The sequence below is a fragment of the Triturus cristatus genome, chromosome 2_2 (genome assembly GCF_964204655.1).
Source record: "Triturus cristatus chromosome 2_2, aTriCri1.1, whole genome shotgun sequence".
Taxonomy (NCBI): Eukaryota; Metazoa; Chordata; class Amphibia; order Caudata; family Salamandridae; genus Triturus; species Triturus cristatus.
In genome coordinates this window covers 230,508,782-230,532,682 of record NC_140582.1, presented here as the reverse complement: position 1 = coordinate 230,532,682, position 23,901 = coordinate 230,508,782, and the positions used below count along the sequence as shown (strand labels likewise).

The 23,901-nt window shown below is 45.1% G+C and overlaps 1 protein-coding gene across 4 annotated transcripts in view; it reads right to left on the bottom strand.

Moving 5' to 3' along the window:
- PLPPR1 (phospholipid phosphatase related 1) overlaps nucleotides 1-23,901 on the bottom strand; it is a 630,074-nt gene that overhangs the window by 90,310 nt on the left and 515,863 nt on the right. For all 4 annotated transcript variants that reach the window (XR_014978090.1, XR_014978091.1, XM_085641280.1 and 1 more), the window contains exon 4: nucleotides 21,240-21,428. Coding sequence is in view for 2 of the 4 variants with exons in the window: in XM_085641280.1 (XP_085497406.1) it covers nucleotides 21,240-21,428 (189 nt within the window). In the remaining 2 variants the exon portion in view is untranslated. The remainder of the gene's footprint in view (nucleotides 1-21,239; nucleotides 21,429-23,901) is intronic.

Below are 23,901 nucleotides of genomic sequence, written 5' to 3'. Positions count from 1 at the left end.
ATGTAAACCAAAACAAATTCCTCAATACACTGCTTATGACCTTAATAAGATGTTACAGAGAGCATCTCAAATGAAATCATTAATGTCATAACATATCAGCTCATCATTGACATTACCCATGACAACACTGTTAATGTCCAAGAACTGTACCTTTATACCAATAAATGAATTGATCCAGAGGTGGTTGACAGTTTTTTTGCGACTCGCTAAATAAGATTTGCGATTCGCAATTAGGAAGGGGCGTTCCAAGAGCGTCACTTCCTAATTGCGACTCTCAACCCCATGTATGAATGTTTTGCAAAATAATTGCAATTTACCGCCCTTTTCAAGAGGGTGGTAATGCAGTCGCAATTGGGAAGGGGTCCCCTGGGGACCCCTTCCCCATTGCAAATGCAGGGGAGAATATTTTTTATGGGCAGGCAGTGGTCCCAGGAACCACTACCTGCCCTTAAAAAATTAAACGAAAACATTTTTTTTTTTTTAATGCATCCCGTTTTCCTTTATGGAAAACAGGCTGCATTTAAAAAAAAATACTGCTTAATTTAAAAGCAGTCCCAAACATGGAGGTCTGCTGAGCCCAGCAGGCCACCATACCTGGGAGGGCCAGCCATTCTCAATGGAGTCGCAAATAGCGAGTGCCTCATGAATATTGATGAGGCATGCAATTTGCGACCCCTTTGAGAATCGCTAACAGTGTCTCTTGGACACTGTTTTGCATGTCATTTTGCGAGTCAAAAATTGTGAGTCGCAATTGAGCGTAATTTGCAACTCGCAAAATGACATGGTCGTACATCTGGCACCATAGGGCCCAAATTCACAAAGGTAAACTTACACGTTTGTGTAAGTTTACTCTCTTTCGGTATTCACAAACAAATGATTTAATAGTAACTTATGACTGTGGACTCCGCAGTCGGGTTAAAGAACACTGCACATAAAACAATAGGACAGGCATTTGTATTTATATTTGGAGTTTTCCGCCCCAACTGGTAAACCTCCCCAGTTGTAAAGTTACTATTAAATTGTTTGTTTGTGAATACCGAAAAAATTAAAACTTACACAAAATATGCACATAATTCAATAAATACAGCATAAAAGTTATTTTAGCTAAAATGCGCACAATATGCTAGAAGGTGTTTTAAAGTGCAGAGGATATGAGCTAAAGGCTCATTGCTCTTGGTACAGAATCATCACAAAAGACTTTGTACAGGTACATCCCTTGGTTTACTAATTTTCATAAAAAGATTAATATGACCAAGGTAATTTGAAATTATTATGGAAACTTTCCTGCTATCAAACAGGTTACCATAAAGACAAATGGCATGAATTTCCAAGTAATTAGTTTGGGAAATAGAATAGGATATTTTATCATACAAACGTACAAGGTCGGCAGCAGGAAAACTCCTTAATGACTTCCTCTTGAGGCTGAGTGGGCTCATAGAGGATTCAGCAATTTTTTTTAGCTAGTTGCAATCTTGATCTCCATCCAGGGAAAGAAGAAAAAATATCTTCATATTTCTCAGTACCTATTTACTTCAAGTGGGGTCAAGTTACAAGACTCAGTGGTGCTCACCAACATAGTCCTTCCATTGGATCAACTAAGAATTAACAACTGGGAGTCAGAAAGGACAGCTACAAATTAATAAGGCTGCCACTTTTTGCACAATAGACCTTTTTTCATAGGCAGCAGCGAATAGAAATTAAAAAGCAGTTGAAATCCCTAGGCATTTGTGATTCAAGTGCTAGTAGCCTTTAAAGCTTGACTTAGCAAACATCCGAATTTGTGTCTTGCAGAAACTGACTTTAAGAGGTTTATTTACAAGAGGGCTGCACCATCGGAGCATCACTTTCTTTGATGCTCCGGTGTCGCAGGCCTCTCAATCATATCTATGAGGCGACTGAAAGCCGCGCTGCATGGCTGTGCGTGGCCTCATAGATATAGAGTTAGGAATAGCAAAGCGCTGCGTTGCCTTACTCTGTGCCAAGGAGGCGTTCCATGGGCATTGCGGTGGGTGTCCCCTCGCAACACCCATGGATTTCAACGCTGCCCCAAATTTACAAAATTACGGAAACTTGAGGCAGCGCCAAAACCTTACGCCTCCCCAGATCAGGAGTAACGAGGATAAATATTTTAATTTCTCCTCGTTTTTTCCTCTTTCCATGTGTGGTGCATTTTGCAGCACACATAGAACGTGGAAAACGCTTCTCAGGATTGTTTTTGTGCAGGACAGCGACTCTTCCTGCACAAAAACAATCCTGCCAACAGCGCAGACACCCTTACACCTGCGTTGGCTCTAGCCTCCAAATTGTGCACCAGCACTGCATTAAAGAAAAGGACTGCACTGTATCTCATAAATATGGTGCATCCCTGCCCTTTCAAATTGGCGTAGGGCAGCACAGCAAAAAGACTTGCAGCGCTGCCCTACGCCTTGTAAATGATGCCCTAAGTTTATTAAATGAGGCGTTATAAGTAAAAACATCCAGAGCATGTTGCAGACATATCATTGTTTGAGCAAAAATACAACACTGAATAGTGAAGTGCCCTGATGGCTTGGCTACTAATTGTGGGGGTGGAGGTTGAGGTAGCGCTTAAAGGTTTGAAAATTGTAGGCGTGTATCATACTCACCGTTAGTTGGCACCCGCATATAATGAGTGTATCTTTAGTTATCTCTGCTTGAACGTATTAAGAAATGTTTTAGCTATATTGTCATGTAAAAGCGTTAGGGGACGCGACAATGTATATTCAGATGTGTCGTGTGAAATGTATTCAGAAATGTATCAGCTGTATCGCAATATAAAAGTGTTAGAGATGTGTAGCCATAATGTGAACGTATTTAGAGGAATGTGTAACGAGTAGTTTTCGTTAATGCAATGTATTAAACTAAATGTGTAACTCGATTGAATTAATTCATGTATGTCGTTTATCCATGTATGTGAAAGCAAAAGCACTAATGTTAGAATGTAGTTTAATGGTGTGTTTAACCTAGTAGAGGCCCGAAGTCACATATATCGTCGAGGAGAAAGGCCTGGTATTTCTTATGTTAGCTGAATGCGGTAGGCCGCAAGTGATTTATTCTAGTAGATGTTTTGGGCTGCAGTAAATTGTAGAGTTAAAAGATGCGAAGTATTTCTCCATCCCATGATCTCACCGCAGGTGCAAGGACAGTTGGTTCGTTAGTAAAAAGGTCTTTGTCTAACAGTTGAATTATGGAGAAAGCCAGACATGGGAGTGCATTGGAATGTGCCAATCGCAACTCCTCGTGCCGACGGTGTCTGGGACTCAAGGCCAAGCTGATGGACGATGGAAGATGGACGGAGCCGAATGGAAAATCACTGGAAGAAGACCTGGTTGAGGAGGTGTGCCGGGGGGCGTGTTCTATGTTTTGGGGTTTCGTATTAGGGACAGCACCCCGAGGGTGGAGAGCAGAGTTGAGAGAGAGCAGAGCAGAGGAGAGTAGCTCAGAGAGAGAGAAGAGGTAGGCGAGGAGCTAGAAGGAGCGTTTAGATCAAGCTCTCCAAGTGAAGACTTCTTAGGAAGTTCACTTCTGACACCTTTTCACGATTTCTTGTGTCTTCAGGGAATGGTAAGCAGGGATGTCATCCAGCATAGAGTAGGGACATAAATGCTTTGGTTTAATGATTCCTAATATCGACATTAGCTTGGTACTTATCTACCTCATGCTTTTAGAAGCTGTACTTTTGTTCATATTTAGTCATATGCGGATTCTTCGTAGAGTGGCATTTGTATTAGTACCCATCTACCTGTTGAGCCTTGTGCTAAGGTGCTTGTATCTGCAGATGTTTTTCCTGATAATAAAACCCCGATAGAAATAGCCATTGACTTCCGAGTCTTCAATTATGTCAAATTGCGGGAAGTATTCTTTGATAATTGTATTTGCTCCCTCCACGCTATTAGGCAAGTAAAAAGGTTCAGTCAAACAGAGTGGGTGCTTGAGATAATTGGATACAAGAAAATTGGGCCCCAGCAGTTGGTAGCAGAGTCGGATGGTTACTTCCGATAGCGAGGGTTGATTAGATAAGATAAGTGATCCTTGAGACCCATAGACGATAAGTAATGGTGAATCGTCAGAAAGTGACCAGCAGACGACGGCGGATGATGAACATAGACGGCGAGTAGCAGCGCGGCAGGAAGCAGCAGTTCGTGGAGTGAGTATGAATAGGATGAGATGCTGTAGATTGCGGTGTTGTTTTTGTGTGATGTCTTGCAGAGTGAATGTTGAGTGATCGTGAGATCAGGCTGTGAGCGCACGCAGCCCGGGAAATGTGGTGTAGAAGACACCCGTGGTAGATTTTGCTGACCACCCAAAGGAGATCGTGAGGTACCATCGATCACCTGGACCGAGATAGGGGGAGCGAATGTGTGAGTGCATGACAACTCGACGCTGGTCGTGGGTTGCTGTATGTGGATTTGAGTATTTGTAACCTATCAGAGGCGAACTGTCTGGTCGGACGGGGACAGACAGTTGCCAACCGAGGTCAACAATTTCGAGAGACTGTGGACGAACAGTCAGAGGCTGTGGACCGACAGCCAGAGAAGTAACTTGTTTGGGACAAACGGTTATTCCAGTGTATGAATGGGATGAATGCAGGCGTGAAACGTAAACAGTAAGGAGAGGGAACTGCTGCGAACAAGAAGAGGTGACGTCAGAGAGTGTCACGCTGTGATAGGTTGGTTGGTGGTAGTCGCGCTGTTATTGGAGGGTTTAACATCAAGGGGTAAACAGAGCGTGAGCTTGAATTTGTCAATCATGAAGTGTTTTAAGGTTTTTCGAGAAATGTGTAGAGGCAATAAGCATGTGGTTACTCGAGAGGGAGAAGAAGCCCCTCCCGAGGATACTCCAGCACATTACATGGCAAAGAATGTGGGGTTGCATACGATCATTTGGCTTGAGAATTGGCATAAAATGACCCAAAGTGAAGGGGAATTAGCATTCCCGAGGTATGGTTCGTTTAGGCTAGCAGTGTTGTACCAGTTGAAATCTGTGATGGCAGGGTTACGACCTTTGCCAAGGCCAACACAGTTCGAAGCACTACATGCGTGGATTAGAGCAGCGCATGATAGGGATAGAGGGAGGAATCAGGAAAGAGTGAAAAAGTCGATCAGGGCTTATCAGGATGCTAGATGGGACACGGTGGAGAAAAGATGGAGGGTACAGACACTAGAGGGAGATAGGCTGTATCCTTTATTGATCACATCGGAGGGGGTAAAGAACGTAAGGTCAGAAGAGGAGGATGAGAGTGAGATAGACGATGACTTATTGGAACGATTATTGTCAGAGAGACCACCTCCGTATAACCCAGAGGTCCCAGAAGAGACGTTGGTTCAGATAGACGATGACAGGAGAGTAACCTTCCAACCAGAGACGAGAGTAGAAGGAAGGATCTCGATAGAAACAGAGAGTACGAGGAGCCCGTCTGAGGCAAGCGCAAAGGGTGAGAGAGAGGGGAGGTTACCGGATGCCTTTAAGGTACCGGTTACCATAGGACCCATTGTTTCGATTTATCACTCAGATAGAGAGGAGGGTGAAAACCCAGGGCAGATAGCTGAGGGGGTTAGGAGAGAGGTCACAGAAAGTGGCCTGGAGAGTGCAACGACCCGAAATCTGAACCCTATAGAATGGAGTACACCCTTGCCAGCCATGTCAGATTCCTCAGGGGAACAAAGAGAGCAGAGACCGGAGAGGTCGAGGTCTCTGATGGAGTCGAGATCAGATTTACGATCATGGGTACCGCCACTGAGAGGCCAGGACCCAAGGGTAAGAATGAGAGAGAGAGAGCAGGTCGGCTTCGGAGATCGGTCCGCTCCAAGGGAAAAGTTCCGAGAAGGGAGGTCGCAGGACCAGGAATGTGAGGAAGACGGTAGAGGAAGGGTGGTCTGCCGAGAGGTGCTGAGAGGAGCCCTGGGAGCCGGGATGATAGATGTAGTAAGGTTAAAAGCAGAAGTGGATGAGATAATAAGCGGAAGCTTATCCCTTGAAAGGGTGGTAACATATGGACCGGATGAAATACTTTTTGTGGCGAAGGATGTGACTCGGAAGGCACGAGTTGCACATGAGAAATTGTCAGAATTGGTTAGGCGATACGAGGTAGATTTGTCTAAAACTAAAGCATTGCAAGGAAACCATAGGTTGCAGTACAGTGACCAGGAATTGGAGGAGAAAAGGGTCGTCGGATTGAGGGCCCATAGCAGAGATTTAATCCTGGCCATGCGAATATGGATGGCGCTTTATAAATGGGAAGAAAAGTGGTCCAGGAAGAAAAACTCCGGAGGAATGATAGGAGGGACCCCACCTCCGGGTGGAGGGCAGGTAAAGATAGGGAATTTCCCTTTAAGGGAAGTGCAGAATGGAGGATACGTGTACGTACCCTGGAGTAGGGGCAATTTGGCGGCATTTACCAATGATTTCCCCCGGCTTAGGGAGAAGCCAGTAAAGTGGTATAAGAAAGTTGATCGTTTTGTTAAGATCTCAAAGGTATTGTGGACCGATCTGAATACTTTGTTCGACATCGTGGTCCCGGGAGATTTGTGGGCGGCATGTAAGACTGCCCTTGAATGGCCAACTCAAGAGCCGGAGAGAAATGTATATACGAATGGTCCATCACCGGCAGTAATGAGGTTGTATGAACGAGTGATTGCCTGGTTAAAGGAGAAGGTTTCACCCCAAGACATCGATTGGGTAAAGATAGACAGGACAGTGCAGGAACCTAAGGAGATGGTGCATGAATTTTATTAGAGACTCTTGCAGGCTTTTAAGCAGTACAGTGGTTTAGATGCGTTGGACACAAAGGATATGGGACAGTTTGTTTCAAAGTTTGTGTTGGTATTGAGGCCAGAGGTTAGCCTCATGATACAGCAACATTTGATCTGCTGGCAGAATAAACCAGTTGACGAGATTTTGCGGTACGCTAGGTACTGTACTGATGAGATTTAATCTAAGCATAGGAAATTGAAGGATGACTTGATGCTTGTTCAGATGCAAACCGCTCAGGGACAGTCTAATGGGGAAGCATTGGTAAGGAGACAGGGGAATTATCAGGCAGGAAATCAGAATGCTCAGGGGCAAGGAAGGCCAAGACCAATAGACCCTAGGACAGGGATGGATGTGGCGATATTGAAAAAGACTACAGCGTGTCACCAGTGTCACCAGATTGGACACTGGAGACGCAAGTGTCCCCTGAACCCATGGAACCAGATGCAGCCAGAACAAGAGGTAGCTCAGGTCCCTGGGACGGAGGCGGTACAGACAGTAACCAGACCTAGGACGATGAAAGGGGGGACTGGCGTCCCGCAGGTGCAGGTTCCCCAGCCACCCAGAATACAGACGGTACAGCAGGGAGCTACTTCATCTGCGTAATTATTATCCAATGACACAAAATCGGTTCCCTTAGTGTGTGCAGAACATTTAACAACAGCAATTTCATCTGGGCTTTGTAGGGCTTCCAACAATTGTTGTACATAATCCCCATTTCTAATGGGTGAACCAGAAGATGTCATGGTGCATAGTTCAGTAACATCGAGACAATCATGGTCCTCACAATCTTCATCTACATCTACATTTGGAATAGGCAACAATGTAGCAGGATTTAAAACAGAACACCTCTTCAGCGTCACATTATCTGCAGCAAGGATGACTTGCTCATAACGAGTCAACCTGTTATTTGTGAGGTGCTGTGTTTTAGTCCTAGTCATCAACAACTCAACAGAATGTGGCACATGAACAGTAAGCGGATGACCCATCACAATGCTCTCACATCTTTCGATACTGACACCTGTTGCAGCAACGGATCTGAGACATTCGGGCAACGCAGAAGCTACTGGATCTAAAGTAGCTGAAAAATAGGCAACTGGTCTCCGGACTCCTCCGTGACTCTGAGTCAACACTGCTAATGCACAACCTTCCTTTTCGCAACAGAATAAGGCAAATTCCTTTGTTATAGTCTGGCATCCCTAAAGCTGGAGCGCTGCATAAAGCTTCTCTCAGCCTCAGGAATGACCTTAAACATTCGTCATCCCATGGTCCCGGATCACTCACATACTTTCGTGTCAGCCGCTGTAAAGGCTTCGCTTCAAAGGAGAAGTTTGGGATCCACTGGCGGCAATAGCCCACCATTCCCAAAAACATTCTGACCTCCCTCTGAGTCGACGGAACTGGCATTCTCAGAATCGCATCAATGCGATCTGGAGACACCTTTCTTTTTCCCTTCTCAATTCGGTGCCCCAAATACTGTACTTCACTCAAACAGAGATTTTCTTTGTGGACGGTTCATGCTTAAGAGACAGTGTTGGTCGACTGAGAGCAGCGTTTGCTGTGTGTACGATTACAGGGGTGGTTGAAGCCGCTTGTCTTGAAGGAGTACACTCCGCACAGGTGGCTGAGCTTATTGCGCTGACCCGTGCTTGTTTGGCCGCTGATAAGATTCGTGTAACGATTTACACAGATAGCCAATATGGGTTTGGTGTAGTTCACGATTTCGGACAGCTATGGTCCCAGAGAGGGTTCATGACATCTTCTGGTTCACCCATTAGAAATGGGGATTATGTACGACAATTGTTGGAAGCCCTACAAAGCCCAGATGAAATTGCTGTTGTTAAATGTTCTGCACACACTAAGGGAACCGATTTTGTGTCATTGGGTAATAATTATGCAGATGAAGTAGCTCGACTTTGTGCAGAGCAGCGATGTAATTATACTGAAAATCATGTTGTGGAAAGCGAAGAGAAAACAGATTATACCGTAATGTTAGCTATGGCAGACTCATGGGAGGAACTGAAGCAGTTGCAAGATGGGGTCACCGACCAAGAGCGGGACAGTTGGATACGAGCGGGATGTGGAAAGGGAGAGGTGGATATATGGGTTTCGAGTGATAGACGTGCTGTGCTACCGGAATGTTTGTTGAGTCCTATGGCGAGGCTAATACATGGTGCTGTGCATCTTGGCCGAGACGCAATGATGCGAGTGTTTCGCCAAACGTGGTACAATTCGAAGTTTCGGACAGTAGCTGAGGCTGTGTGTCAGAGGTGTGTTATCTGTCAACAGATGAATGTAGGAAAAAGAACCGCTGTGACGTTGAGTCACATAGGTAGGTCAGGTGGGCCTTTTAATAGGATGCAGCTGGATTTTATTGAAATGCCGAAGTGTAATGGGTTGAGGTACATATTAGTTATAGTTTGTGTCTTTTCCAGGTGGATGGAGGCTTACCCAACACGTAAGTGTGACACACTCACCGTAGCTAAGTTGTTATTGAGGGAACTAATCCCGAGGTACGGTTTCCCGACCTCTTTTGAATCAGATAGAGGAATGCATTTCCACAGCGAGATCATGAAGCTGCTTTGTGCTGCTTTAAATGTAGACCAAAGATTGCACTGCAGCTACCGACCAGAGGCTTCTGGGATCGTGGAGCAAGTTAATGGAACTTTGAAAGCCCGAATGGCGAAAGTATGCTCTTCGACATCTTTGAAATGGCCAGATGCATTACCTTTAGTTCTCATGAGTCTCCGGAGTGTCCCTGATAGAAGGACTGGATTGTCACCCCACGAGATAATAATGGGGAGGGTGATGCGCTTGCCAGCAATACCACCTACTGCGTTGATTAACATCACTGATGACATGATTTTGGACTATTGTAAAGGCCTGGCTGACGTGGTCCGTTCTGTGTCTCAGCAGGTGCAGACAGCAACGGTTCCTGCCGCAAGCGTCCTGTGCCACGACCTGTGCCCAGGCGACTGGGTGTTGGTGCGCAAACACGTGAGGAAGAGTTGCCTGGATGCTCGCTGGCGCGGGCCGTACCAGATAATCCTGATAACGAATACGGCAGTGAAGTGTGGGGGACTGCCGAACTGGGTACACGCTTCTCATACCCATAGAGTTCCAGCACCCCTGGAAGAAACAGCCCCTCTTGAGAACGAAAACCCAGTTGAGGTGGCAGAGCCATCTGAGAGAGCAAGTCAAGCTGTAGGGGTTGCTGATGCAGCTGGTTGTGCACTGAACCAGGAACGTGAAGAGAACACTGAAAGAGACTCGGAAGAAGGAGAAGGTGCTGTAGGGGGCAGTACTGAGTCGGGTTCTGCCGAAGAAGAAAGCAGTGCACAGGGTACCAGTAGGGAGCGCGGAGGTGCCACAGAAGCAGAAAGAGTTTGGCCCGTGAGTCAGAGGTGGGGAAACTCGAAATCGGCACCAAGAACAGATCTTGCCCCGGTTTCTGAAGAATCTAAAGCAGAGCAAGAAGACGTAGATCGACCCCAAGGTGCTTTGAGAAGGTCGAAGAGAATAAGAGTGCCGTGCCAAAAGTACACCTCACCAGAGTGGGCATACACAGTGACTGATGCCAAGTTTGTTGAACACGGGAAGATTGAGATCGATCACACTGGTCAACAGTCTCCCGTTTCCGAGAATGGAAGTGTTGTTGAAGATCCCAGGTTTGGAGATCGAAGGAGTAATGACCATCAATATTCCGAATCCACCATTCTTGAGTATCATCCGTGGTCTGATTTTCGAAACGCTCGACTTCCCAACCTTTGCAGTCATACCCACACCCCAAGAACTGACAACTCTTAAGCTTGAAATACTGCAGTGGTCCTAGAGCTGTTGGGACCAGCAGTGATCCTGGATTGATTGTAAAGTTGTTGTACATAAAAGTTGATGAGAAGATAACTTAGGCCCGAGAGGAGGAAGAATAAATTTAGGGATTTTTCAGTGAAGAAACGAAGAAGAGTTAGGGAAGTCTTCCCGATCGGAAGAAACGAGAAATTGGACTTTGCTAAAGGTTTCCCCGGTTTAAGAGAGTAGCTGGATTGTACTCACTGGATGAGAAAGAGACTTATGTCCGTAGAGACTGTACTAAACATCGAGAACATTTCAGAGATGGCGGAACCTGGGAATACGCATCGTAGAGCCAAATTAGTGATAGGCACACTGTTAGGAGTAGTGATAACGGTTATATTAGTAGTAGTAGTAACTTCATACATGGTGGCCCATAGACAAGAGGGGGAGGTACAGGGAGCACCCACACCTACCACTCTAGGACAGGGAGGGGTCACTATTAGAGATCAGAGAGCTCAGACGCTCGAGGAGAATCGGATGTTTCACATAGATTTGTCCAGAGCTGATTTTAAACTTAATGCTTATGCGAAGTTGTTGTACGAATACGTGGATGCGATGGATGCGAAAGATTGTTATGTGTGCATGCAGTTGCCTGCTTCGGTAGACGAGGGTATTAGGTATCATCATCTCCCACTGACATATGGGATCTCTTGCAGCCTATTGCTTAGTTTGTTTTATGAAAGGAAACAGTTTGAGTACTTTTTCTCAAATTATGACACAGTACTTCCCGAAGTTCCGGCCTATAAGCATTTGAATAAGTACGACTATTACAAGTCAGAGGATAGGCTTCAGAAGTATTTTAGACCGACTGTGAAGCTGGATACAGCATATGCTCATAGACATAATTTGACATGCTGGTTGTCCGAAACGGAAAATAAGTTCATAGGTCAGATAGAGGATATGTATAGAAAATTGACCCAGACACGCAATACAGGAGATAGTCCAGTGGATTGGACGGATGAGGAGAGATGGCATAAATCTAAGGGAAGTTATGGACCGATTGCATTAGATGAGGTACAGAAGGGGAAATTGTGTGTTGCCCGGCCTCAAACTCCCAAGGAAAAGTTTCTAGTGGGGCATAGTACGTGCGAACATACCTTTACTATGGAGGACTCTGCTAAGAATTTCTTGCAGAATACGGTACAGGTGATTCCGACTGTGTACTATGTGTGTGGGAGAAATGCATATGTGATATTGCCTGCAAATTGGTATGGTACGTGTTACTTGGCGATTATCTTCCCAAAGATTTATCACACGGAAGATTTGAAGCTATTAGAGATGGGGCGCCATTCTAAGGTACGTAGAGCTGTGAATGTAGGAATGGTGATTGGGGATATATATGGAGTGACAATACCTAGCTTGGGAGTGGTTCTGAATGATGTGAAGATAAGAAGATTGGCGACTGTGGTGGATGAATTGTCAATGAATTCGGCGAGGTCATTGCTGTTGGTGAATGGAGAAATGTTATCGATACGAAATATGGTTTTGCAGAATCGACTTGCGTTAGACGTATTATTGGCAAAAGAGGGCGGAGTCTGTAAATTGCTGAAGGTCCAAGAATGTTGCACGTATATTCCAGATAACAGTAAGGACCTGGCGAAGTACATTGTCAATATTACCACGATCCATAAGGAAATAGAAGATTTGACAGAAGAGAATGTGTGGGAAAAGATTAGCCAAGGATTTGGTCGAGTGGGGACTTGGTTTGCGAACTTGGGAATGGGATTCCTGGGTTCTGTGTTGAAGCCAATCATAATTGCAGTAGTATGTGTGATCTGTTTGTGGGGACTCTTAAGAGCCTGGAAGTGGTATAGAGGGAATAGGGCCGAAAGAGCCCTCAGAGCAAATGAGCAGAGAATGGAGAGATTACAGGATCGTCAGTATCAGAATCTTAAAAGGATGGAAGGGATCCGACATTGTGGGATGGTAGCGACTGCAGTTTAGATCAGCTTTATTCCAGGAGAAATGAGAATGATGGTGTGATGACCGTTGTCATCAAAGGGGGGAACTGATGTAGCGCTTAAAGGTTTGAAAATTGTAGGGGTGTATGATACTCACCGTTAGTTGGCACCCGCATATAATGAGTGTATCTTTAGTTATCTCTGCTTGAACGTATTAAGAAATGTTTTAGCTATATCGTCATGTAAAAGCGTTAGGGGACGCGACAATGTATATTCAGATGTGTCGTGCGAAATGTATTCAGAAATGTATCAGCTGCATCGCAATATAGAAGTGTTAGAGATGTGTAGCCATAATGTGAACGTATTTAGAGGAATGTGTAACGAGTAGTTTTCGTTAATGCAATGTATTAAACTAAATGTGTAACTCGATTGAATTAATTCATGTATGTCGTTTATCCATGTATGTGAAAGCAAAAGCACTAATGTTAGAATGTAGTTTAATGGTGTGTTTAACCTAGTAGAGGCCCGAAGTCACATATATCGTTGAGGAGAAAGGCCTGGTATTTCTTATGTTAGCTGAATGCGGTAGGCCGCAAGTGATTTATTCTAGTAGAGGTTTTAAAGATGCGAAGTATTTCTCCATCCCATGATCTCACTGCAGGTGCAAGGACAGTTGGTTCGTTAGTTAAAAGGTCTTTGTCTAACAGTTGAATTATGGAGAAAGCCAGACATGGGAGTGCATTGGAATGTGCCAATCGCAACTCCTCGTGCCGACGGTGTCTGGGACTCAAGGCCAAGCTGATGGACGATGGAAGATGGACGGAGCCGAATGGAAAATCACTGGAAGAAGACCTGGTTGAGGAGGTGTGCCGGGGGGCGTATTCTATGTTTTGGGGTTTCGTATTAGGGACAGCACCCCGAGGGTGGAGAGCAGAGTTGAGAGAGAGCAGAGCAGAGGAGAGTAGCTCAGAGAGAGAGAAGAGGTAGGCGAGGAGCTAGAAGGAGCGTTTAGATCAAGCTCTCCAAGTGAAGACTTCTTAGGAAGTTCACTTCTGACACCTTTTCACGATTTCTTGGGTCTTCAGGGAATGGTAAGCAGGGATGTCATCCAGCAATAAGTAGGGACAGAAATGCTTTGGTTTAATGATTCCTAATACCGACATTAGCTTGGTACTTATCTACCTCATGCTTTTAGAAGCTGTACTTTTGTTCATATTTAGTCATATGCGGATTCTTCGTAGAGTGGCATTTGTATTAGTACCCATTTACCTGTTGAGCCTTGTGCTAAGGTGCTTGTATCTGCAGATGTTTTTCCTGATAATAAAATCCCGATAGAAATAGCCATTGACTTCCGAGTCTTCAATTATGTCAAATTGCGGGAAGTATTCTTTGATAATTGTATTTGCTCCCTCCGCGCTATTAGGCAAGTAAAAAGGTTCAGTCGACCAGGTTCTTGAGATAATTGGATACAAGAAAATTGGGCCCCAGCAGGGTTATAAAGCCCTGGACAAATATGAGTCCAACTTGCTATGACAGAAGATAAAATGTGTTAAAACTGCAAAGATGTTTTTTCAACCTGCTGTTGGGCATGGGGTAAATGATGCATGGTAATATGGTAATTCGAAGTAAGGCCTATGCCCACAAGGTGGTCAAGCATGGGGCTCGTCAAAGGCTAGGCATCATATCCAATCAGTCCTGTGCACAGTCATAGGCTGTGCGTATTGGTTTATGTCCACATGGGGCATATGCGGACTAGACACAGTGGTGATCAACCCCTGCTGCAAATGAATGAAGGCTGGAAACACAGCCTGGCCAAAGGTTAAGTCCTGCAGTGAACTCCCTCATTGCAATGTCATTGCAATGTACAGTGGGTTATGTCAACTTGGGGGGGTTGTTAGCAGGGTTTGGCCAAATCTAAAGCAGTATGTGACAGTAATAATTAAGAGTATATAAAAATATAACATCAGTAAATAATAAAATATATGGAAGCAAATAATTGAGTGTCCATTGTGAAATCATTTATAATGTCAATCACATGATTGGTGATGTCACCAAGGATGGAATCAGTGATGTCATCTGGAACCTCGTGCGTGAGGTCATGAGTAGTGCATTAGTGGATGAGTTATGGTTGGTTGCATTCCTTACCACAAGTAGAGAATTCCAGAGTTATTTAGATTTGGCTTTTCGGCGCAGCTGCATACAAGAGCTTTTGTTATCAATAATTTAACATAGACATAAAGTGATCTTTCTACCGAACGCTATTGACTGATTTGTTTTCCTTCTGTCTCCTAGAAGTGTTTCCATTGGAAAGCATGAGGGACAAACTTACATCTGAAAAATACTTTTAGTCACACTCAGTACTTTGGCTTATAAAAATGCTTTTTGAAAAAATCACTCCTTTCCTTGGTTATCAGGCACTATCTCTTGATGCGGAATCTCTGCAGGTGCTCTCTCAGCAGTAGCCTGTCCAAGTGACAGTCCTTCTTTTGTGTCTGAAAACGGTGGCAGATCCGAAACGCAAACAAGGTCAATCAGCTTTGAGAATAGGCCAAATGTTACAAAAGAATCTCAGAACAATCACAGTGCCGAAACCAGTGAACAGAAGGATTCGTTTCGGTACATTTTATTTTGCAGCACGCTCTGGCTTTCTTACACTGTCTTTCGCTACAACTTCTCTATGGGTGTCTTTCCTCTGCACTAGGCCAGTGCTATTGAAAGTCCCTTTTCTGTATCTGACCCTATTGGCAGGTCCAACATTCGAAACAAGATCAAACAAGATCAACGTACTTTGAAAAGAGACCAAAAAGCAGAGCATTGCCTCGAACAAACATAGTGTCTGACACTTAGTGTGTTTTCGGGCCCCTCTTTAAATTTATGTGGCCATGATGTTGATTTCAGACTTTTCAACACTGCCAGGCACCTAAGATGGACCATCTCATAGACAGGACTATTGCAGAGGAATGCTACATGCAGAGAAGCTGTTACGTGAGACAGGGCGAGAGAGCCTGGGGTGGCTTTGGAGAAATAGAACACAAAATCATACCCAGGGAATGCTCTTGGACAAGTGGAGACTAGATAAAAAAATTACAATGTCCATATGAACCCCAGAAAGATTGGGTAGACGCGTCTCAGAGAAAAATATCAGTAATTTGCCTGTGCTTTGTGATTCTGGAAGGGCTGGCACCTGCTATTTAAATAGGAACTTGCATCTATATGTGTATGAATGTGGTATTTGTATAGTGCAACCAAGCCAAAGGCAAGCATACAGTCAACAAGTGTAGGACGGACAACTGGCTTCTGGGAGCAGAAGGATATGGTTAGTGCATTGTGATATAGTGTTCTTTAAAGAGGTTTGTCTTAAACTATTTCCTACACTGGATCCGCTTTGGGACGGAGTAAGGAAACAGGCTTTTTTGCAGGTTTCCTCTGACTTTTTGCCCCCAGTTGGACTACTAGCTCCTGTTTTTTTCCGACTCTGAGAGTGCACTGAGGCCTGCTAACCAGTCTTCCTACCTATTACAAAGTTGACTATCTCCAATTGGCTTAATTATAAGTCCCTAGTATATGGTACCCAGGGTGCCAAGGGCATGTAAGGCTGATGGTTCACCCTGGGCTGCAGCACGGATTGAGCAACCCTGTGTGTAACAAAGCACAACACGGCTCCCAGCCTGCCACTGCAGACTGAAGGGGAAGTTGTCACACTGCCAGTTCCACTTTTCCATCACCATTAATGGCAAAGCCACCCCTTCCCATAACAATATATCAAAGTATCCCCTAAGGAAGGTCTAAAGAGCCCTAAAGCAGGGAGCTGTATATTATTAAGTGGGACATGTATGTTTATATATGTCCTTGCAGCAAAACCTCTCAAATTGCCATTTTGCTGGGGAAAAGTTAGTAGCCCCATTGGCTAATATAGGGTTGCAGACTGGCACCACAGCCTAGCTAACTTCTGAATGGATCTACATAACTTGGTACTGTAAGGTATCAAATTAATCATAGCATTAAACCCAACCTGATGCCCAAGCCGAATTTAATGCCACTATTAAAGTAAAGCAACTTTTGGAAAGTTGTCACTCCGTGACCCAGCTGCTCCAGTAGCCTCGCACTGGCCCACAGACAGCTTTCTACCCGCCTGGGGAGTCCAGTGAATGACTCCCAGGTTTGGGCTCAAACTCAGTCTGCCTCAGAGTGAGGTGTTACCTTCCCTTCGCAAGAAGCCACTAAGGGTGTAAGCCCAAAAGGCGAGCTTCAAAAGGGAAGCTGCCTTGAAGCTCGCCTTTGATGGGCAGACGGGATAACACTCCAGAAGGGCTGCCTTTTGCTCCTGTAGACTAGCTTGAGACAGGGCCAGAGAGAGAAAACCTGTCCCAAAACCGGCTTCACCTTGGGGGTGTAGCCCCTGGGTAACTCCCCCTCTAGAGTGGGCTACCAAGCTCCTTGCAGTGGAGGAGAGGCTCAGACATCTTAAGAGTGGCAAGAATAGTGCACTCTGAGATTGCCAGATGCTACACATTGCCGGAAAATCGTCACCAAGAGGGAGGGGACCTGGTAGCCCATTTGCTAGTGACTGCACTGTCCCCTTGGGGCTCTTTCCCGGGTTAAATATGGCACCCCCGGCACCCAGAACCTAAGTACACATTGGGATTGTAATAAGGACCAAAGTAGGACTGCCCTGATGCCCCTGGACTGCACAAAGAGAGGCTGCATCGCAGCCGCGGCCCATACAGATAAGAGCGTGGGGTGGTGGGGCCAGGTGGTGTTTTTTTTGACAGATGTAAATGTAAATGTGCTGTACTTGTATAGTGCACTGTTACCCTAGGGTGTCCTGGTGCTGTACTCATACCACTGTGGAACCCTTCCTGGCTTTTCCCTGTGAAATGTCCACTCCTGGGCACCTCCAAGGTGAAGCCAGGCATCCCAGCGCTGTTGTGGAGATTAAGCAAGCTATTGCCCAGAGTTGCAGAGTGGGACCCATGATTAGAATAGGCACCGAGGCAAGAAATAACAGGTCCGAGAAAATTGAGCCCAAGAACCGCCAAGGCGGGAATTGAACCCTGGTCCCGCACCAGACCTCTGCATCAGGGTCTGCCGCTCTAACCATTGAGCCCCACTTCTCCACAGATGACAACGAGGGAAAATTAATTATTTATCTAATTTTCCCTCGTCATTGTCCAGCGAAAGACCACCCCACCATCCCCACGGCTCTTACCTGCACGAGCCGCTGCTGCTGCATCGTCTGCCCTACTGGACCTGCTACACTTTTTGGGCTAGCGAAGTTAGGACTGTGACTCTGGCTCCTGTCTCGGGAATAAGTGATTTCCTAGGCCGAAGCAGTGACATCAAGCATCTGTTGGCTGTCACCCTGGAACCAGCTCCAGGGACAAAAGAGCTGAGGAAGCCCAAACTGGCAAGTTGCTAGCCGCTGGACAAGATTCGCTGCTAGCTGCCTCTGGGCATCCTAAGAGACCGATCTTCATTGACCAAAAGTTGCACCTGAGTCAGCCGGACCCGGGAGTGCTGTCAGAGTCCAGATTGGTCTCCCATGAGGGACATTACCCTCCACCAAATTATTTCACCCCAACCGCTGTGTTGAGAGTGGTAGCCCAGCTGCAGCTGGCCTTCTACTGTCTCGAAGAGGACATTGTGGGTCCCCAACCTCTGTCGCCAAAGTTGCCCCATATTACGCGTGGACAGAGGAATCACCAGAAAGGCACCCCCGTCGATCGCACCACAACCAGAGCATTTTTTTAGCATCTTTTCAGCATCTTTTCATCCTGCATCCCCAGCATCAGGACCACTCCATTATCGTCTATGGTGGTCATGCTGTAAAGGCTGGAAATTGACTTAAAAGCACTCTGGTGCCCAGGTAATTGTCCAAAATCTACTCCATTGGCCCCCCGGTCCTCCATCCTGTCAGCTTAGATCTGTCATGCCACGCCAGAGTAGCCAAACTAACTCTTACAAACTTTTGAAAAGTTTCCAAACTTTAGATAGGCCAATGCTTGTTTGAGGTTGATATTAAAAGTGATAAAACCTTTCAAAATCTGTATCTTTGGAACCCTCCGGTGGATTTTGCTCAACAAGAACTCTATAAATTCATAAAAATATTATCTATTTTTATAAATTGGTGTAGTGTTTTTTCATGTTGGGTGACTTTCTTGTTTCGTTGCTTGGAACTGTTAAATGCTTTACACTAAGTTCCATTGTGCAATCTTTGCTGCTTGAAAGCATACCCGGGGTTGAGCTTCAGGTTATTCAAATGAGCCTGGTTGGATCCAAGATGGTAAGGCCCCACAGCCATACCATATAATACACCCAAATACTCACAGGCTGTCCTGATAGATATGGGGCTATTGTTCCAGATTCTCTGTGTACAGTTGGTAAAGGACTGTTGTCTTGTTTTAAATGTTTTACACTTCTTAGTCTGCAGTCTGATGGTGTCCTGGCTGCAGGAGTGCTGAGAGCCACCACAGATGATGAGATTGTTTGCAACATATGATGGCTTTGTAAATGATGCAGCTGGTTTTGAAGAAGGTGCTACCTGGTAAGGAGAGCCAATAGAGTTCTCTCAGGGGGATTAATGTGATCATATTTATGTTGGCACAAGATGAGATGGGGTACTGCATGTAGGATACCTATAAGGGGGACCAGCGAGGAGAGTGGGAGGCCATGGCACAAAGTGGTACCATCATTCGCATGCAAGAGTACGAGGGCTTGAATAACAGTTCAGATGCTACTTTCTGGAGGAAACAGTTTCACATTTTTTACAAGACAGAACTGGGACCAGGCCATCTTTGTTTTCCTTGTGTGTGAGGATGGTATACAGGCTAAATCCAAGTGACTTGGCATTCACCTAAAGTTGGTGTTTTAAGCTATCACGTTTTGTGTCATTGAACCAGGTTTTTCCTACTTCTTGCTTGTTTTCTTGGCAAACAACATGAAATTTCTCTTGGGGCACTTGAGCTTCAGGTATTCGCTAGAACCGCCATTGCTGAATGATGGAGCAGGCAGTGCTTGAGGCGTTGGAATTCTGCATCAAATGAGAATTCTAGGTAGAGCTCTCTTTTATTGGCATATTGGTGAATTGTGACGCTGTTATTTGTGAGTAGAGACCCTCATTCATATTTAACATGACAATTCTGCCTCCGATTACATTATTAACTTCCTGGCATCATTTAGACAGCACTAGAATACATTTAAGTGATGTCTTTTTGCATCTGCTCTTTTAAATATGTAATGAAATGTTCTATAGTGAAAAGCAATGTAACACCTGACAGAAAATTAAAAAAGGCTATTTGGGAAAGTATGGAGAGTTGGTAAAACGCAATGTAGTTAATGTCAGAAAAATTGTGTGTCGCGGACAGGAACAGAGGGCAGGGTGAGGGTGAATATTTGGGAAAAGAGGGGAGGTGTATTCTAATAGGAGGTATTTGGGAAGGAGATAAGAGAAAACCACAAAAAAAACAACAATGGGAAAAGGAAGATGACTACAGGAGTCAGCACCAAAAATATGTGTTGGAAAGTAGCAGTGAAAGGTGATGCTGTGTATATCAAGATGAATAACATACTCAATTGTACATAACACATTTAATGCAAATCAGTGGCATAGCAAGTGGAGGGTGGTCCACATGAGTTTTGGGGGCGGCGGCCTCCCCCGCTCTTACTTGCAGCCGTCGCGGGGCAGCGTATGCAGGAATTGCTAACACCCCCTGCTCTTACATGAGGGGGCCGAGGGGCAGCAAACACAGGAGCCATCACAGGCGGCAAAAGGTCTAGCTATGCCACTGATGCAAATTTCCTCTTGGTACCCTGAACTTATAAAGGCACTTGGCCTGTGGCTTTGTGAATCTGTGGTTATGCGGTACATTAATGATTTCCATTCTCCACTTAACACAGCACAAATGAACAACCTTCAATTTTTGGAGGAAATTCTAAATGCGGGCGATTCAAAGCCTGAAATTCCTCCAACACAGAGATAGTATGGTAGAGGAAATTCAGCAAGGGGAATATATCCTGTATTTAGCATTTCCTCCAGAATCTAAATATTTTTTACTTGCCACCAAACTCTTGTAGCCCGTACCAGAGACTAGCAAGGTGAGGGCCTTAGTCTCACCGAGGGTTTGAAAATATTGGCCAATAGTTTTCATTGCACCCAGGAGAAGATTAGCTTAGAGGTTTCCCCTGCAGGTTCATGTTCCTCCTCCTTCCGGGGGGTACTTTCTTCTTCGAGTTGGATTGACTGTAGATTGTCCGAAATAAAGGGACTCTTCAGAAGGAGGACGGAGTGGCCTGGACCAACTGTGCACAACAAGGGGGCGGTCTTTGGTAGGAAGGGACAGGAGGTTTATAAGCCCAGGCGACCCTCACTAAGCCCGCTTTTTCTCTGTTCTCGTCTGAGCCGAAGAAGCAAATTTAAATTGGCCCTTACCATTTGTATAAACAAGATTCAGTGCCAAGCTTGAGGCTGGGTATGTTCCACTGATGTCCCTCACTAGTAAACATCAACAGCTTTAAGAGACTATTTAACACTGAGAGATGCAAGCATATGACATAAAACTGTAAGATAACAGAAAAACATGAAAAAGCGATAAAGAGTATGTCAACAGAGAAGAATTCATTACATCATCTCTCCTACCATCATGCACCATCTTGACGCCTCTTGAGAACATGCCAGAAGAGTGACACATAAAACATGGGGATCCATTTTCTAACACTTACAATTGCTGTTGGAGTTGCTGCCAGCACGCAGTAAAGCACCAGAGGAGGAATAAAGCTCTCGTCTTCCAAGCCCGGGTACGGCTTCATCAGATTCCCATCCTGGCAGAAGAAACCCTGGACGTGCACCTGGAACGTGTCCGTGCACTCGAAGTAGTACGCAAGCAGGACGGTTCCGGCCATGATGACGAGCTGAAAATACAACATGGCGGCATCAACATTAATGGCAATGCTCACGTGCAGTTTGCTCGCAGCAGCGCTAGTCCCACTGTGCCTTCTTCTCCATATCTGGCATAATCAGTGCTAGGGTTTTCTGCGTTGTAGCATCTGTTACATAAATCTTTTGGCAAAGAGCAGTAATGAACATGTCAAATCGAAGAGGATGCGCAACGTAGCTTGCCCAGGGATAGGAGCCCTCTGCCACCTCTTTATCCAAGGGCATGAGTATGTTGCTGGGGTCAGCCGTTCCCGGGTCACCCATCCTGGGCAAGTTCAGCGGGGCAGCCACGAACCATACATGTCATTAGTAAGATGGACGAAGCTTGAATGACTGAAAGGATTTTGGTTGCAGTTATAAGTTTTAACAAAAGTATGAACATTTATTTTTCATTTTCACATTCGCTTTTTGCAGCGCAGATCAGATGAATTTGTCAAAGGTAAACAAAAGGAGTACAGCTCTTTTGTTTTTTTTTTGTTTTTTTGCTATTTGGTATAAACGTCGCCATTAAGGCCAGCGTTATGAGTGGCCTCTTGAAGTGAATGATGTCACAGTAGATCTCAAAACCACAGCTGACATCATTTAACAATCGAACATTCTAGAAAGCTTATTGATGATTGTTAGAGATGCAGGACTGGGCAAAGAGAACTGTTTTATTCCTACACTGGGTGGCCCCTTTAAAGCAGATGGGGCTGGTAGCAGCCGAAATATCCCAGTCAAAGCCAGGGGCAAAATGAGAAATTACAGTGGGAATCAGACACAAAATTACGCATTTCACAGGCTTCTCAGGGAAGTCTCAGGGTTCCACCTATAATCTGTGTTAACTCCGATCCTGGAGTTGTGAACCTTCCAGTATTGGAACCTCCGGGGCACTAGGCTTAACCGTCCCAAAACCAGGGACCTCATAGTTAGGCCCTAAAATATGTGACTGCAATAATGTGAACGAGATACAGGGAAATGGGCCAGGTTTTTGGACGAATCATAGTAAATCGCAATAATTAAAGGGCCTTCTTTACAATATTTTGATGCACGGCAGCGCAGCAGTCCTTTTTGCTGCACTGCCGTGCGTCAAAAGAAAAGGGCAGGAATGCATCATATCTACAAGATATGGGTCTTTCCTGTCCTTCTCCCCTGTGCCAGTGCACAAACAGCAGCCGTACACCAGCGCAGACAAGTTTGCATCATTTTGCAAGGGTGCCTGCGCTGAGGGGATGATCAATAATGGTATTTTCCTCTTTCTATGCGTACTGCAGAATGCAGCACTCATAGAAAGAGAAAAAAAGAGGAGAAATAAAAGTATTTGTCCTCGCGTCCACTTACCCCTCCCCTGGGGGGTATAGGATTCTGACCCATTCCCAGGTTTACAAAATTTTGATTTGGATATTGAATGTACCCTGAAGAATTTCCTTGGGGAGTCAGGAACGCCACACCTCGTCCCACATGCAATTCCCCAATTTCCCCATCAAGTTTCACCTGGACATTTTGGCTGCTTCCACTAGGTGAAGTGCCCAAGTGAATAACAACAGAACAGCAGAGTTAGCACATATTTTAAAATCCCAAAGGGATTGATGGCCGATGGACCCAGCCCCATTAGGATTACCACTGAATGCACAATGAGGCCCGAAGTGATGTACGTACTGCAAGCAGATAACTTATACAATGCTCCAAAGTGCACAGGCAACACTGGGGAAGGCTTCATCTGCTGGTCTTTCCTTCTTCTCTTGGGGGAGTGAGCTGATATTTGTCTGCTGATCTGAGGGCCTTACCCTAGCGGTAATGTGCAACACATTGGTTTTGATAATCAGGTACCCTTCCAAGCACAGTTCATTAGCAATTGTCAGGAGTTTAAACTCAATATGTGTGGCAACTGGCAACAAACAAAACCTCAGAAGAATGTGGGAAATAAGGGAGTTCCAGGGCAGATTGTCAGTCACAGTGATCTTACTCAACTAGGTTTATGTTTCATTTAGTGGGTCCTGTTTGTAAAGCATTCCCATAGTCTACATTGGTTCCTACTGTAGCCTTTGTGATGATAGATCAGTCATCACCTGAAAGTGGCTTTCCACGTGAGCTTTAGATGGTACTTGGACTTTGACAGACTGCTGGGCTATTTCTATCAGCAGCTGAAACCAACTACAAGGAATTTGTTTTTTTCCTCATTGAGGCTCAAACACTAATTCTATTTGACTCCTGGTTCTTCTCAAATGTATCTGCAACTCTTTTTCAGTTGTTTAGAGGATCATTAACTCGATGAAACACAATTTGAGTATCATCTGCATAGTTTTGCAACACTAGCCCCTAGCCAAGGAACACTCGCTCTTGAGGCTTGAGCCGAGAGCAGGATAGCGCTTCTCTATTAATTACTGAGTTTCTGAATTACTGATTTGTATGTTATGTGGTGACTGCTTGTATTGCTGTGCTATTTTTAACTTTTAATCGTTCACACGC